This window comes from Jaculus jaculus, chromosome 1 (genome assembly GCF_020740685.1).
Source record: "Jaculus jaculus isolate mJacJac1 chromosome 1, mJacJac1.mat.Y.cur, whole genome shotgun sequence".
Classification (NCBI taxonomy): Eukaryota; Metazoa; Chordata; class Mammalia; order Rodentia; family Dipodidae; genus Jaculus; species Jaculus jaculus.
In genome coordinates, this window is record NC_059102.1 from 260,626,102 (window position 1) to 260,641,746 (window position 15,645).

General features: G+C 53.4%; 1 protein-coding gene across 4 annotated transcripts in view; it reads right to left on the bottom strand.

Moving 5' to 3' along the window:
- Window positions 1–3,423: 3,423 nt before the first annotated feature.
- Tmcc2 (transmembrane and coiled-coil domain family 2) overlaps window positions 3,424–15,645 on the bottom strand; it is a 41,312-nt gene continuing 29,090 nt past the window's right edge. For all 4 annotated transcript variants that reach the window (XM_004663548.2, XM_004663549.2, XM_045141978.1 and 1 more), the window contains 3 exons: window positions 7,641–8,581; window positions 5,839–5,974; window positions 3,424–4,935 (listed from right to left, as the gene is read on the bottom strand). In XM_004663548.2, the coding sequence (XP_004663605.2) occupies window positions 4,624–4,935; window positions 5,839–5,974; window positions 7,641–8,581 (1,389 nt within the window). In that variant the 3' untranslated portion in view covers window positions 3,424–4,623. The remainder of the gene's footprint in view (window positions 4,936–5,838; window positions 5,975–7,640; window positions 8,582–15,645) is intronic.

Below are 15,645 nucleotides of genomic sequence, written 5' to 3' on the forward strand. Positions count from 1 at the left end.
TGGGGTACTGTGGGACAGGCACTCATTCCTGACATCTCTGAGCCTTGCCAACATCCTGTGAGGTGGGTAGCATAGACATAGTCACTTCTGGTGGAGAAACTGAAGTCCATGCCCTCACAGTCTCAATTCATGTCCAGAGCTTTTTTTTTTTTTAACTTTTTTTTAATACATATTTTAATTAATTATTTATTTATTTGAGAGCGACAGACACACAGAGAGAGACAGATGGAGGGAGAGAGAGAGAATGGGGGTGCCAGGGCTTCCAGCCTCTGCAAACGAACTCCAGACGCGTGCGCCCCCTTGTGCATCTGGCTAACGTGGGACCTGGGGAACCGAGCCTCAAACCGAGGTCCTTAGGCTTCACAGGCAAGCGCTTAACCACTAAGCCACCTCTCCAGCCCATGTCCAGAGCTCTTGATGTCACTTCTTGCTCTTTTTCTTAGACCACATGGCCTGGAGGAGGGAGGGTGCCAAATGGACTGTGAAACTTCAGGGGAGATAGGTGGCCCGGACCAGGCTGGCCTCATCTAGTTCTCTGTCAAGCGAGGCTGACCCACTGGGACTAGGGAAACTTTGATGAGATTGAAGGGAAAGACCCAGCCAATGAATTTGGGGAAGAGGATGTATGAGGCCTCTGCTGGGTCTTCAGGTCACAGTCTGAGCTTCAGTCACCTTGTGTGTTTCTGTGGAGAGAGAGAGAGAATTGGCTGCCAGGGCTTCTAGCCACTGCACTCCAACTCCAGACACGTGCACCACCTTGTGCGCATATGCGAGCTTGAGCACGCGTCACCTTATGTATCTGGCTTACGTGGGGTCTGGGGAGTTGAACCTGGGTCCTTAGGCTTTGCAGGCAAGCGCCTTAGCCGCTAAGCCATCTCTCCAGCCCCCCCAGGCAGTTTTATACTTTGCCATACCTAGTGTCAGCAGCAAGGTGCAGTGATAGCCTCCTTGAGCTAATCCGTTAGGTTCTAGGCACTGTGCTGTGAAGTCTTGGTAAGCGATAGCATGCACCTCTCCCGCGCCGAACACATGCTCTAGTCTCTCCTCTTCTACAGGCAAAGGAGAGCTGGGACAGCAGGTGGGACAGCAGGTGGAACGTGTCTGAGGTGAACAGCAGCCCTGGGTTTGAGCCCAGGTCTGGTGTTCGCTCCAGAGCCTGCCACTGTGGAGGCAGTTAACCTGCCTTCAAGATCTGGCTACAGTAGCTGGGGATGTAGCTCATTTGGTAGAGCTGACTTCCATCATCACTTTGGACACAGTTGCACATGCCTGCAATTATAGCATGAAGGGGATGGAGGCACGAGGTCAGGAAGTTCAAGGTCAGGCTGGGCTACATGAAACTCTATTTCAAAATGGGGGGGAGAGAAGGAAAACAAAAGATCCCGCTACAGTTCCTCCTCTTCCCCTGCCAGCTGTGGTCTCAACGGTGTCTCCTCCTCTCTCTCATTCTGCAGCCCAGACCACTCCTCTGTACCCAGGGCTGGCTGGTGTGAGCTATCTGCTGGCTTTAGGGGTTTCCAAGCCTGCACCTGCTGGGGTACAAGGCTCAGGGCACTGCAAGTATGCCCAGTCCAGGGCAGCCACCTGCCAAGGAGCGGGGAGGTGACAAGTCTTCTCAGCTGCTGCCAGCTAGAGACCTGGGCAGCAGGGGTGCTGAACCTTCTATCCCGCCCCACCCCCACCGTCTCCCCAGAGCTGAGGTCAGAACTTGCAGGACGTGGCTCCAGGAAGGGTCTGCCTGTTGATCCTATAGCCTGAAAAAGGGTTAGTGTCTTGCAGAGAGGTGGCAACCCTGACTCAGTGTCTAGTTTTCTGATCCCCAGGGGAGAGCAGGAGGTGAGGCCAGAGTGGGGTTAATTGTCTGCTTTTCACAGAGGGCACACGAACAGATAAACAAGGACGCTTCAGTGAACTCCCAGATGTCAGGGTTTCACTAGGTGCCCACTGTTGTCGGGATGAGGGTAAGCACAAGTCAGTGTTGTCCGTCATTAATGCAGAAGATACAGCTGGGGGTTAACTACCCTCCCTTGGGCTGTTGCAGCCTCAGGATTGACCAAGAATGACCTCTCCTTCTTCCTACCTCCTCCTTTTCCACGTGGGCTTCAGTTGGCATTGACATTTAGAGTCAGTTGAGGAAGGCATCTGACCTTGGGGAGGAATGTGGGAAATGTCTGCAGCCAAGAGCAGCCACCCCCTACCTGGGGCCCAGGAATGTGGGCTCTGGGCCATCTGCGGGGGGGGGCGGTCAAGGGAGGTGTGTGGGTTCCAAGGGGAGGGGGGTGCAAGATCCAGGAATGACATTGTTGGAAGGCCCATACTCAGGTCACCTGGTAAAACTCCCACAGGGTAGAGGGCCAAGCTGAGCTCTCAATGCCGCGGCCCCTATGGTATGAGTACTACCTCCTCCCTCCCCAGTGGTTAGAACGCTGTCCCTGCCATCCCTGACGTCCCTGACGGCTGCAGTCTCTCGGGGCCTGAGACCACAGACACAGCTGCGATCTTAGTTTGTCAGACACACAGAGCCACAGTGCGGAAACTGAACCTCAGAGGGGTGGGCGTTGGCTGCAGTGCATTATGGGCCAGGACTCAGAGCTCTAAGTGGGTCTGTTGTTTTTTTTTTTTAAAGAAACCACAGCTGTGGGCTGGAGAGATGGCTTAGCGGTTAAGCGCTTGCCTGTGAAGCCTAAGGACCCCGGTTCGAGGCTCGGTTCCCCAGGTCCCACGTTAGCCAGATGCACAAGGGGGCGCACGCGTCTGGAGTTCGTTTGCAGAGGCTGGAAGCCCTGGCATGCCCATTCTCTCTCTCTCCCTCTATCTGTCTTTCTCTCTGTGTCTGTCGCTCTCAAATAAATAAATAAATAATTTATAAAAAATTTATTAAAAAAAAAAAAAAAAAGAAACCACAGCTGTTCTGGTTGCAATAGTGCCGGAGGTCAGCATCTCCTCCACAGGGTGATCCAGACCTATCACAAACTCCCATGGATCTTCTGCTGGGAACCCAGCACTGCCAAGGCTGGGGGCTGCAGCCAAGGAGCAGACACCAAGAGCCAAGCCTTTTTATACAGAGAACACCGCCTCAGCTCCTGGGGCGCAGGTGCTCCGTGGGAAGGCCTCGCTAACCCTAATGGATGTCTCGTGGGGCTGAACCTTCAGAGGGATAGACTCTGCTGCCCTCTCGTGGCCATAACCAGGCAGGACTATTATGAGAACCTCCCCACTTCCCTTCTCCAGGGTGGGTCAGGATTGGGTAGATGTCCTATCAGTCAAGCCTTAGTCAAGTATTAGTTACTTTGTTCAATGTCGCCTCCTGGAGGAGGAAGGTCTCAGGCCAGCAGCTGAGATCCAGTCGGTGCTACCCAGAGGATATGGGGAAGAGAACCTGTGGTTGTTTCCATGAAGACAAATTAACCACCACCAGACAGGTTGATTTGAAAATTTAGAGGATATTTATTTCTCGGGAAGGTCCACAACAGCTGCTTCCCTGCTTCCCCTGCTCCAGAGGACTCCTCTTTCCTGTTCCGAGATATCCCCCGTGTGCTTGGAAGGAGCTGTGAGGAGGCTGGGATGTGTAGAGAACCATACACAACACTCTAGCGCCTTAAAAAAATAAAGCAACAAACAACCTCTTCCCCTCAAATACACATGTACAAAATAAATGGATATATAAAAGAGGCCATGCTCCTCCCACCCAGCTGTGGGGCTAGCTGGGAGAGAAGTCTGGGTGGCCGTGCCACACTTCTCCCAGCCAGGAACATCCAGAGGCTACATGGCGTGGAGTGCAACGAGCTGAGAGTAAGCCCTGGCTTCAGGGGGAGGAGAGGAGGGGCCTCTCTCTAGAGCCCAGCGGGGCAGAAGTAGGGGAAAGGTAGGAAGGAGCAAATAAATAAATTAATAAATAAATAAATAGAACCCATCTTGTTCCCAGAAGTATAAGGGCTTGGCTGGAGGTCCAGAGCCCTTGGGGCCTATTTCCCTGAAAATAGCAGATCAAGTGACAGGCAGGCAGAAATATGAGCAGGGAAAAACACAAATCCGGCCACATCCCACCCAGCCTCCAGAAACCAGCCTCCAATCAGCTCTGGTGGAAGAAGGGGAGAGGGTAGGGGCACAAGCCTGCTCTGTGGCCCTGGAGGTGCCCCTAGCTGGGGACCCTTCCCATCCTGCACTCCCTGGAGCCTCTACAACCTCCTCCCTCCCCTGCTGGGCTTCATCCAGACCATCTATGCTAGAGGAAACTGTGGCTGCCACCAAGGTAGGCTCTCACCTAGGGAAGATGTGGCAGAGCCCTGATCTTAGTGGCCTCCCTGACCTGGGACATCCCAGAAATCATATGTGACCACAAACAATTAAAACAAGCCATTGCTGGTGTCCTCTTCTGCCCCATCTGGCCATGTGTGTCCCCACTCCCTCCAGCCTCGGCCACTCTCTCAGCTCTCTTCGGGCCAACAGGGAGGTGGCAGACAGAAGCAGTGCAGAGAAAGGGACAGGAGCTGCCAAACAGGCAGCTGGGACAGGAGGCCCAACTGGACACACGACAGAATCCAAGGACTCAGGAGTGCCAGAGGCCTCCTGGGGAAGCGTGGCCAGAGGGCTCCGGAGGGTACAGGGTGGGGCGGCAGCTGCTCAGCTGGGCAGCAACACGTGCTCCAGGAGGTAGGCGAGGGAGTCCCAGTGCTTCCAGAGGAGGAGGAGGACCAGAAGCAGGAGGGCGGTGCTGGTGACACGCAGGCGTGTCTTCATGAGGGGCGTGATGAAGCTGGCGATGGTGGACACGAACACCAGCAGCACAGCCATGAGTGCCAGGATCACGTTGATGAACTTGCCCAGCAGCGCCCGGGCGTTGGCATTCTCCACGCCCTCCAGCTGCACCACCTGCTGCTGCTGCTGCTGCAGCTCCAGCTTGGTGACCCGGGTCAGGCAGGACTCCACCGCCTCCTGCAGGGACGCGGGAGGTAACGTGTAAGAGCTCGGGGTAGGTAGGACCGCTAGCCTGAGCCCTACCTACCTGCCTGTCATGGTATGAGCAGGGCTTCAGGGTGATCTCCCAAGGGCTTGTGGGCTATTAGTTTGGCTCGGCAATGTTGGGGTGGTGGATCCTTTAAGGGGGTAGGGGGAATCTAGCGCAAGGAAATCAGGTGACTGGTGGTGCTTCCTTTTGAAAGGGACTAAGTCTGGTCTTGGAGTGAGTTCCTTTGAGGGCAAGTCTGACCCTGGCATCTCTCTGACTTTCTGCCTTGTGACTCCTCTACACAGCTCCTGCCACTGTGCGGCTACGAGGACCTCACAGAGCTCAGCAGAGGCTGGCATCACGCTCTTGGGACTCTAGAGCCGTGAGCTGGGCAAACTCCTGCTCGTCACAAACTGCCCAGCAGCATACAACTTGCTACAGCAACGAGGTCAGATGAACAGACCACTGCACCGAGAACGTGCTGACACCTGGCCCCTCTCCAAGGCCAAGAAGGGCATAGGTTGACCAGCTGCAGCTGGGGACAGAGCTCTTTACTATTTGGTGGGAGGCTTGCTTCTGATGGTCAGGAGAGCCTGGGAAGGCTAGTCCTGGAAATGACTATTGTAAAGCTGCCACCGAAGATGTGGGGAACGTAGGCGACTCCTGACCACTGGCTAGCCTCTGCACAGCACAGGCGCTCAGCCAAAGGCTTGCTCTGCTCTTATCTCCACACCAGCAATGGCTGCCCCCCCCCCCACAACCGTAGCATCCTGCGCCAGCCTATCTATCCTACGGATGGCACAGCCTCTGACCGTCCCGGCCCCAGCACTCTGGCTGCTGCTACCTCTATCAGCACACCTGAGCCTCCCCGGGGCGGGCCCCGGCCATACCTGGATATCCCGCGCCCTTTCGTAGGACTGATAAGCCACCTTCTCCTCCATGCTGGCCAGTTCCTGCTTCAGGTTGGTCATCTCGTTCTGGTGAAGCTCGGTCAGGTCGTTCAGCTGCTCCTCAAGCCGCTCATACCTGGGAGAGGGAGAAGAAAGGATAGCGCTCTTAGCTCCTCAGCCACCCTTCTCTCCCCAAGACTCACGCACTCGCAGCAAACAATGACATGCAACTTGCCCATGTTTCCAGTCCTGTTCCAACTTAACCTCATGGTGACAGAAGCTCCTGTTTCTATAATGCTTCTTTTTAAAAAAATATGTATATATGTATGTGTGTATTTAATTTACTTGAGAGAGAAAGAGGCAGAGAGAAAGGGCACACCAGGGCCTTCAGCTGCTGCAAATGAACTCCAGAAGCATGTGCCAGCTTGTGCATCTGGCTTTACATGGGTCCTGGGGAATTGAACCTGGGTCCTTTGGCTTTGAAGGCCAGCACCTTAACTGCTAAACCATTCCTCCGCCTTGGTAATGCTTCTTTTCTTATATGTGTGGTACGTGGGCATGCACATGCTTGCATGTGTGTGGACACACGTGTGTACAGGTGCACATGACTGACATCAGGTATTTTCTTCAATCATTCACCATCTTATTTACTGGGACATCACTGATTCAGCTCATCTAGCTAGCCAGCATGCCCAGGGATCCTCCTGTCTCTGTCACGTGAGTGCTGAGATTGCAAGCACGTGCCATCATGCCCAACAGTTGCATGGGTATTTGGGGACAGGTACACAGGTCCTTATGCAGCAAGCACTTTACTGACTGAGCCATGACTCCAAACCTAGTATATGACATTTCTGTGTGGCAGCCTAGTGCGAAGCATTATCCACATCACCGTGTGGGAACCTCCCACGGCCTTGTGAGGTAGTGCATCATTCCCACTGCACATATACCGACAGCAAGACACAGAGGTTAAGGTGCCTTCCTGGGCCCACAGGGCTCATGAGCAGGGGTGCGCGGGAGGGGAAGCTGAGGAATGAATTACTTCCACCTGGGCTCTGAAGCCCCTGGCAAGATGACCTCTGGGTACCACTGATGCTGGACTGTAGAGGGTGCGGTTACTGCTCAGCGCATCAGAAGATGACTGTAAAGTGGTTAATGTTTAGGTGGAATTGCCCTCGATTCCCCAACTGTCATTTATGCAAAGAAGTGCTGACTAAGAAAAAGTCTACCCCCCCCCCAACAAACGCTAGAGAGTGACAGCCAAAGAAGCAAGTGGCTAGGGGGGGAGGATGGGGATCAGACTCAGCTCACTTCCTGACCACAGGAACCTCCACTGTGTGTTCCAGCTGGCCACGCTAAATGTCCACACTTGGCATTTACTGCTTGACTCTAACTATCCCAGGAGGTCAGGATTGGCATCACCCTCACTTCATGGACAAGGAAGCCAGGTGCACAGCACTCACTGCTTTGCTCAAGGTACCATGAATATGCATTAGGATTTGAACTCAAACAGCTGCCTTTGGAGTAGCTATCCTAAGGACAGTCTCCCCAGAGGACGGGCCACAGAGCTGACTCCTGCCTTAAGTTTCCTCTGATACCAGATGGCAAGCGCACTTAAAGCATCTGAAGACAGGCAGAACCTTTCTTCCAGGGGTCCTGCCACCCTACCCTCCAGTTCTGAGAAAGTTCCCACGGCAAGGAAGGACCCTTCCGGCAGCTCTGGAGGCCTCCCCAGCCTGGCACCCCCTCGCCTTGCATCGGGCCATGGGGCGTCGGGCGCTGCCGTGGAAGCAGGAAGCACTTACCTGTAGCGCTCCTCTTGCAGGCTCTGGGTCATGTAGGTATAGTCCCTCTGCAGCTGAGTCTTCAAGTCCTCCATGGAGTCCTCCAGATGTGACTGGCCCTCCTTTATCTCCCTCAGCTCCTCCGCTAGGTTGTCCATGTTTCCAGGGGCGCCGTACATTGTGTTGGACTTGGGGCTTCCCAGCGCACCCCCAGGCCCAGCCCCAGAGTTGCTGCCCGCTCCAGCCGAGCTGGCACTGGCGCTTGAGCATTCGTCATCACTGCCATACTTGGGGCTGGACACGAGCGTAGCGCTGCCACTCAGTGCCCGGGCGGCCTCCTCGGGGGGCCCATCCTCCAGAGGGTCCTTCAGGTGGGCGATGTTGTCAGCACTGCCAAACTTATTGCGAATGAGGCTGGCGAACTCCCGAGGTTTGGACACCACAGCCGTGTGGGTGGCCTGGGAGAGGCCCGAGAGGCTGCCCTTGACACCTTCCACCACGCCACCCCCGAAGCCGCTGATGCCCGCGCGCACGTTGGCACCTACGTCCTTCAGCCCTTGCTGCATGTCCCGCAGCACGTCCTTGGGCTGCCGCGAGGGCCCGTTCTGCTCGATCTCCTTCAGCCGCCGCCGGTAGTGTTCCAGCTTCTTGTGCAGCTGCGCGATGGTCTGGGCCGACTTCTGGTTCTTCTTCTCGAACACCTGCTTGATGCGTGACACCTGCTGCTTGTCGGCATTGTTGGCCAGCTTCAGGTACTCCGCCACGTTGTCGTCCCGCGCCTCCTGCTCGATCTTGATCTGCTCCGTGATCTTCAGGATCTTCTGGTGGAGATGGTCGATGGCGGCCTTGGTCCGCTGGGGGTCCGGAGCCCCGTCGGGCACATCCAGGCTGATGAGGCCATCAGTGTCACCGTGGCCAGGGCCAGAGGGGAGGCTCGGGGCCATGAGGTCTCCCTTGTCACCCTGGGGGAGGGAGGCAAGCAGAGGAAGCAGGAGTAAACCATGAGGAACAGGAGGGGCCTCTGCAATGCAAAACTGTTAATGCCATCCTGGACATGGCTTCCCCCCTGCACGGTAGACACAGGACCAAAGGGAAAGTTCAGGAAAATAATCTATACCTCTGCAATAGGACCCCACAGCTGCATGCTGACATGCTCCCTACCAACGGCTCTCCCCGCCCCAGCCCCACAGCACTCCCAAAACACATGCAGTCTAGGTAGATCCACTCCGCCTTTGCAGGAAGGTGGTCTAACGAGTGACTTGAGACAGACACAGTTATGAAAAGACAGAACCTCTGGCCCAGAATTCTTGCTGCTCTGTGGCAGAGACCAGACAGATCTGAGGCTACACTGGAGAGTCTCGGGGTGATTAGCTGCACTGTTTGTCTGGACTCAACTTCCCCCTGAGCTTCCTGCCTTGAACATGCCCCTCCCTCATGCTTTCCAGGCCTTCACCAACATAAGTGCCATGTTCACTGGCCCCTGTTGACATCTCTCCTGGACCCTTCCATTACCTTCCAGCTCTCTGAGGTCATCATCAATCTCTTCCTACTCATGATGGTGGGAGCACCCGACCCTTCCCAGTTTCTCACAACTGAGAGAGGAGTGTGCACTCCCCCACCCTGCTGGACGGGTCCTGGAGGACTGAAGTCTCAGAGGTAACTCTTCGGTCAAGGGAAGCAGGGGAGCAGTCTGAGAGTTTGAGGGTACCAGCTGCCTAGCTGAGAAGAAAGAAAATGTGCAGGAAGAAAGGCAAGAACCTCTCTTCCTCACACCAGGCAGACAGGCAGGCAAGCAGGCTTCCCGAGTACATTGGATGACACAAAACTCGAGAGTGGTAAAGAAAGGGTCCTAGGAAGGATGTGGATGAAGGAGAGAAAGGACAGAGGAGACAGGCAGCAAGGGAATGAAAGCTAGATGTGCAGGCAGGCAAGGAGCTGGCTGATCCCAGAACACCATGCTGTGCCTATTAGAAGATTTCCCCTACCCTTATCATCACACAACGGAAGCAAGGCTGGGTCAGATAGTTGGGGAACAGGGCTGGAGTGAAATCTATGTTTGGGAAGGGACTAAATACAAAGAAAGTGGCCCAGTCACAAGTACTGGAACCGGAAATAGCCAGGGCCAACTGCAGGCAGAAGTCATTTGCTCAGTTTCTGCCAAGGTGCAAAGTTATTGGAAAACACCATTGAAAACAACAGCCCTGCCAGAATGAGGAGTCAGGGAAGGGAGCTGCTCTTAGGCTCTCTCTGGGGCCTTTTCAGGTCATAAGTCCCCGGAGGATGCTGGGAAAGAGTACAATACCTCCACTAATTGCCTGAAGTCAGAGCTTTACTTCTAGCTTGGCTTTGACTGTCCCTTCAAGTCCCCTTGCCTTTCCAACAGATATCTATGTATCAGGACGCTCCTCAGATTCTGACCTTTCATATCCTAGGAGCTGCTTTTAGTCTCCCTGAAACAGCCCAAGGTCTGTTCTCATGTGTTGGACTTAACCCACTCACCCCTACACATGCACCTTCCCCTGAAGCAACGGCAACAATCCCTCCTCTTGGTTTTCTTGAGCCTCAGCATCCTTGCCTATGAATTGGAGGTAATCAGACCTACTCTCTGGAGGATGTGCTGTAAGCAATTGGCACACTGTGGAGCCTACAGAAGGAAATCATTAAATACTGGATCTGGATCATGACAGGTTTTTAAAAAATATATTTGAGGGCTGGAGAAATGGTTTAGCAGTTAAGGTGCTTGCCTGAGAAGCCTGAGGACCCATGTTCAATTCTCCAGATCCCAGGTAAGCCAGAGGCACAAGGTAATGCAAGCGCAAGGTCACACATGCCCACTAGGTGGTGCATGCACCTGGAGTTCAATTGCAGTGGCTGGAGGCCCTGGCACACCAATTTTCTCTCTCTCCCTCTCATTAAAAAAAATATTTGAGGGAGACGGAGAGAGAGAGAGAGAACCAAGGACTTTTTGCCACTGCAAATGAACTCTAGATGCACGTGCCACTTTGTGCATCTGGCTTTACGTGAACACTGGGGAACTGAACCCAGGCAGGCTTTGCAAGTCAACACCTTTAACTGCTGAGCCATGTCCCTAGCCCTCTAGGTAGGTTTTTACCCTGATGGGTGATGCCTGCAAGCAAGCTGGGTATTAATTTAAGAGATTATACAACATATTTACTCAATACTGGCAGAACTACTCAAAAGTGAGTCTTTCATATCAAAGACCTTGACCCTCTTCTATCCTTTTCCAAGATGTCCAACCCCTCTTAATTTCTTCCTGGGGTACAGAAAAGGCAGGGCTTGACAACCTGGCTGCTTAGTAATGGGAGAGCCCTGCCACACCTACTGAGGACAGTGGAAGGAACAAGTGAAAAATGGATGGGGAAATGCTGGGAAGATGACAGGGCTTTAAAGTTGCCAGGGAGAGTAAAATGGCCAATTGCCTGCCTGCCCTTGCTCCTGGCTGGCAGCGCAGCTCTGTCCTCCCTGCTCTGGGTAGGCCTGGCTTTGGAAATAAGGCAGAGTAGAAGCTGTGGAGTGCCCAGGGGGAAGACAAGGCACTCGACGCCTGAAGGTGGCAAGGAAGCTTGTGGCTGGGGTTTTCTCCTCCCTCTCCCTACTTTTCTACCCTCTAGCCCAGACTCTCCAGCCTAGCCATCCTGCCCACAGGACCACAGGGGGAACGTGTGTCTATAATGTCTGGATCGTCCTGAGTCACAGTTTATCCCAGAGTGGAACTCACTTCCACAGGCTGCCGAGGAAGTAGCTCTGCTTCCCTTTGGCCACTTGGGTAGGTCTTTTCTTGCCCAGAGCTTCTGTCCTCAGGTCTTGGACAGCAGCATGAGGTCATACTACCCCCTCCTGTCTTGTGCCAGGTGTGGCTGGCAGTGTTTTTCATGTTAATTCACTTAAGCTGGGAATGACCCTTGGGACAGGCAGCCCTGACACTGTCACTCTGCAGAAGAGGACATCAAGGGCCACTGATCCTAAGGACCTTGCCCAAGACTGTACAGCCTGAACTTGGGACCTCAGATTTGAAGCCTGTCGCCTCCAAGCGCCAGGGTCTGACCCTTCCCCTCAGAGGGTCCTTGCAAATTCGGAGGATCTGTCTGTCACCTTTTCAGGAAACACAGGTTTCTTAGCAATGGTCCTCAACCCCAGGGTAGCCTCATCCTTGAGCAATTAAACTGGCATTTTCGGTAGCAGGAATGCAGGATGTTATGTTCCAAGCGAGCAAGGAAAAAGAAAGGAGTTGTGTCTGGCCCCATCTTGCCTGAGGGTTCTACCAAAAGGGGCAAAGCCCCAAGAGTATTCCAGTAGCGGGCTGGAGTGGGGAGTCACCTGTGATGACTCACCGTCAAGACATCTGCTCTCCCACCAAGCCAACCCCTCATCCTGGGTGTTTCCATGAAGGCTTCACTCACTCAGCTGCCCCCAACCCCCCTGCAGCTTAGGTGTGAGCATGCCTAGGTGTGAGCATGAGGGTGTGTGTGTGCGCGCGTGTGTGTGTTTAGTGAGGGTGCCTGTTGTGCTTTTTTGCTCTCAAGGCTGAAACACCAGCAACCACTTCCATCGGAATGGGCTCCCTAGATAACTCCTTAGCCACTGGCACTGGTGAAACAGACAAGAGTAACTGACTGACTATCCACAAGAGAGCTGAGCCTCAGGAAAATGTCTTAGGGTCCTCTCCACACAGCCTCCGGAGATCGCACAATCCCTGCGCTGTTCTGTTGTTGGGAAGGATGGAAGGAATTCAGGCATTCAGGCAGGGCTGGCCAGGACTGAGATGATCTTCAAATAGAAATGGGATGGCCTAACTATGCAGTTCCCGCATCTGTCTAGATGTACTCTTAACATACACATGACTGTGCCCAGGAAATGTTCTCCCAGTATTTGGAGACCAGGCCATCCTGTACACTAACAGAAAATGCCAGATACTCCACCTCTTCCCTCCAGGGTTTGAGTGCTGACCTATTCTTTTTATTTTACTTTATTATTTTTATTTATTTATTTAAGAGAAAGGGAGAAAAGCCGGGCGTGGTAGTGCTTGCCTTTAATCCCAGCACTTGGGAAGCAGAGGTAGGAGGATCCCTGTGAGCTCGAGGCCACCTGAGACTCCATAGTAAATTCCAGGTCAGCCTGGCCTAGAGTGAGACCCTACCTCGAAAAACCAAAAAAGAAAAAAAAAAGAGAGAGAAAGGGAAAGAGAAAAGGGGCAGGTAGAGAAAGAGAGAGAGAGAGAAAGAAAGAGAATGGGTGTGTCGGGACCTCTGGCCGCTGCAAATGAACCCCAGATGCATGCACCTGGCTTATGTGGGTCCCAGGGAACTGAACCTGGGTTCTTTGGCTTTGCAGAGCAGTGCCATAACCGCTAAGCCATCTCTCCAGCCTGCAGACCCATTCTTGAAGAGACCGCTGGATGTCTCAGGTCCCAGAGAGGCTGCGATGTCTGGTTAGAAATGGACAAGACAAAATGATGCCACCAAGAAGTCCCCACCATTAAATGGGGAACAGACATTCCCAGGGCCATAGCAGGGTGAAGAGGGGCACGGTCCTCTTCCCCATCCTCAGGTCCAGACTCCAGCCTGGGAGCCCCACAGCAGGAGAGCAGCGCCCCGCGACTCCTCGTGCCTGCCGCTTGCTAGTGGGTCCCACTATCAAAGCTTCCAAATTCACCCTCCCTAAGGGAGTGTGTCTGAGGGAGGTGGGAGTTCTGCATATCCTGTCTTCTCCAGGTCCCTCTGTTTCTGTGATATTTTGAGACAAGTTTGTCTCTATATCCCAGGCTAGCCTGGAACCCACTATGTAGCCTGGGCTGCCTTGGGACTCACAGTGACCCTTCTGCCTCAGCTTCCACAGTGCTAGAGCCACCACGCTCAGCTACAAGTCCCTTTCAAGACTGGAGGGAGGGAGACAGGAAAAGAGAGAGCGCCGAGGAGCTGGCAGGCAGAGGTACAAAGAAGGAAAATTAAGAAGACAGAGATGAGAGAGGTGTTCAAGTGATGAAAAACACAGAAAGAGAGGAGAGTGCCAAAGGACGGCAATGGTGGGAGGCGGGGCTTGGGGGTCACAGCTCAGCATAATGCTTGCCTAGCATCCAAATAGCCCAAACCCCAGCACCTCAAAAACCAGCAGTGAGCCGGATGCAGCCTGTGCAGAGCAAGGGGAAGGGCAGTCAGAACCCTCGGGAGCCCTGGCTCAGTCGGGTGGCAGCGGTGCGCCCTGATGCGTGTTGTTATCTTTTCTGAGACTTGCTTTTCTCCACTGGAAAAGTGGGCTAATGCTACCTACCTCAAAGGGTTATCAAGAGCATAGCTGAGGAAAGGGTGTATTCCAGGCCCTCACACAATAGCTAGCCCCATGCACTCATCGCTTTTGAAGAAGCACATCAGTGTTGGTGAGCTGCGTAGAAACGGGAATCCTTGGACTGTGCGGGTGGCAAGGTGAAATGGTGCAGCCGGTTGGGCAAACAGAGGGGTGGTGGGTCCTCAAAAAGTTAAACAGAATTACCACACGGTCCCGCAACGGCACACGTAGGTATATATCCAAAGGACTGAATACTGCTACAATGTCCATGGCAGCATTTGTCACAACCACGAAGGACAGACACAGCTCAAAGACAGCCATTGTAAGCCAGTGAGTGGGTCAACAAAGTATGACACTCCACACCATGGAATACTACTTGGTCATAAAAGGGAATGAAATGTTGATAATGCCAAACACAGACAAGTCTCATAAACAGTTTCCTGGGCAGGAGACATTTGTTAAAGGCACTTGCTTGCAAACTTTGGCAAACCAGGTTTGATTCCCCAGTACTCATGTGACTCAGCAAAAGATGCTGGCATAAACACACATGCATGCACACACGCACAAATAAGTAAACATTTTAAATAGGCTGGCCTAATAAAAAAATACTTTTAGGGCCGGAGAGATGGCTTAGCAGTTAAGGCACTTGCCTGCAAAGCCTAAAGACCCAGGTTCAATTCCCCAGAACCCACATCAGCCAGATGCACATGATGGCACATGTGTCTAGAGTTTGTTTGCAATGGCTGGAGACCCTGGTACACCCATTCTCCTTCTCTCTACATATAACAATAAATAAATAAAATTAAAATATTAAAGAGTTTGCTAAGTGAAGCCTGCAGGGTGAATGATTCTACCATGTGAGACATCCAGAGGGTTAAATCCATGGAGAGGCTGCATGTTAGTGGTTGCCAGGGCCTGGGGAAGGAAGGAAGGAAGGAATGGAGAGTGACTGACTATTGGTATGGGGTTTTCTTGGGGATGATGAAGATGAGCCGGAACTAGTGGGTGTGTGAGGGCAATATCCAACGGGTACTCCATTTCAGAGTGGTCAGTGAGAGGGCACCTGGGTCTTCCTCTCACTGTCTCATGCTCACCAGAGCAGAAGCTCTTGCTACAGCATTCCTGTCCTGGGCTGGGTTGGTGAGAAGCATAACATGGATGCCTTGGTACTGGTCATTAAGAGGCGGGAATCCCAGGGCCCCGGCCTGGAGCGGGCTCAGGCGGCTCAGGCACCACTGCTCTTCTCTACTCGGTTCATGCCCCTGGCCGCCAGCATCACACTGGGAACCCTAGTCCCCCACTTCACCCTCCTGCTTGAGACAAGCCAGCCACTCTTCAGGGACCTGGACCCCATGAGTCCCAACGAACAGGCTGAGCAGACAATCCAGAGAGGACCGACAGGAAAGGCATGTCCACACCAGGCAATTGGGGAGGCCAAGAAGCCAGCCAGGGCTGTAGCTTATAGACTGAGATTCAAGACATGCTAATCAGTGTTCTAGATGAGATAGAGCTGAGCTGTTCTTTGAGTGTCTGGGGCCCAATCTGCCCTATTCCTTTCCTGGCTCCAGTAGGATCCTCCACTATAACCATGAATCGTCTGCATGGCCTTTTAGTAACTTTCCTGTCAGATTATAGGAGCTGCTGGATCAGGGCTCCCCAGCCCTGACTCCTATCACCCCCTAAGGCTCCCACCTTCTCCTGAGCCTGAGCCCAGTGTCCTCAG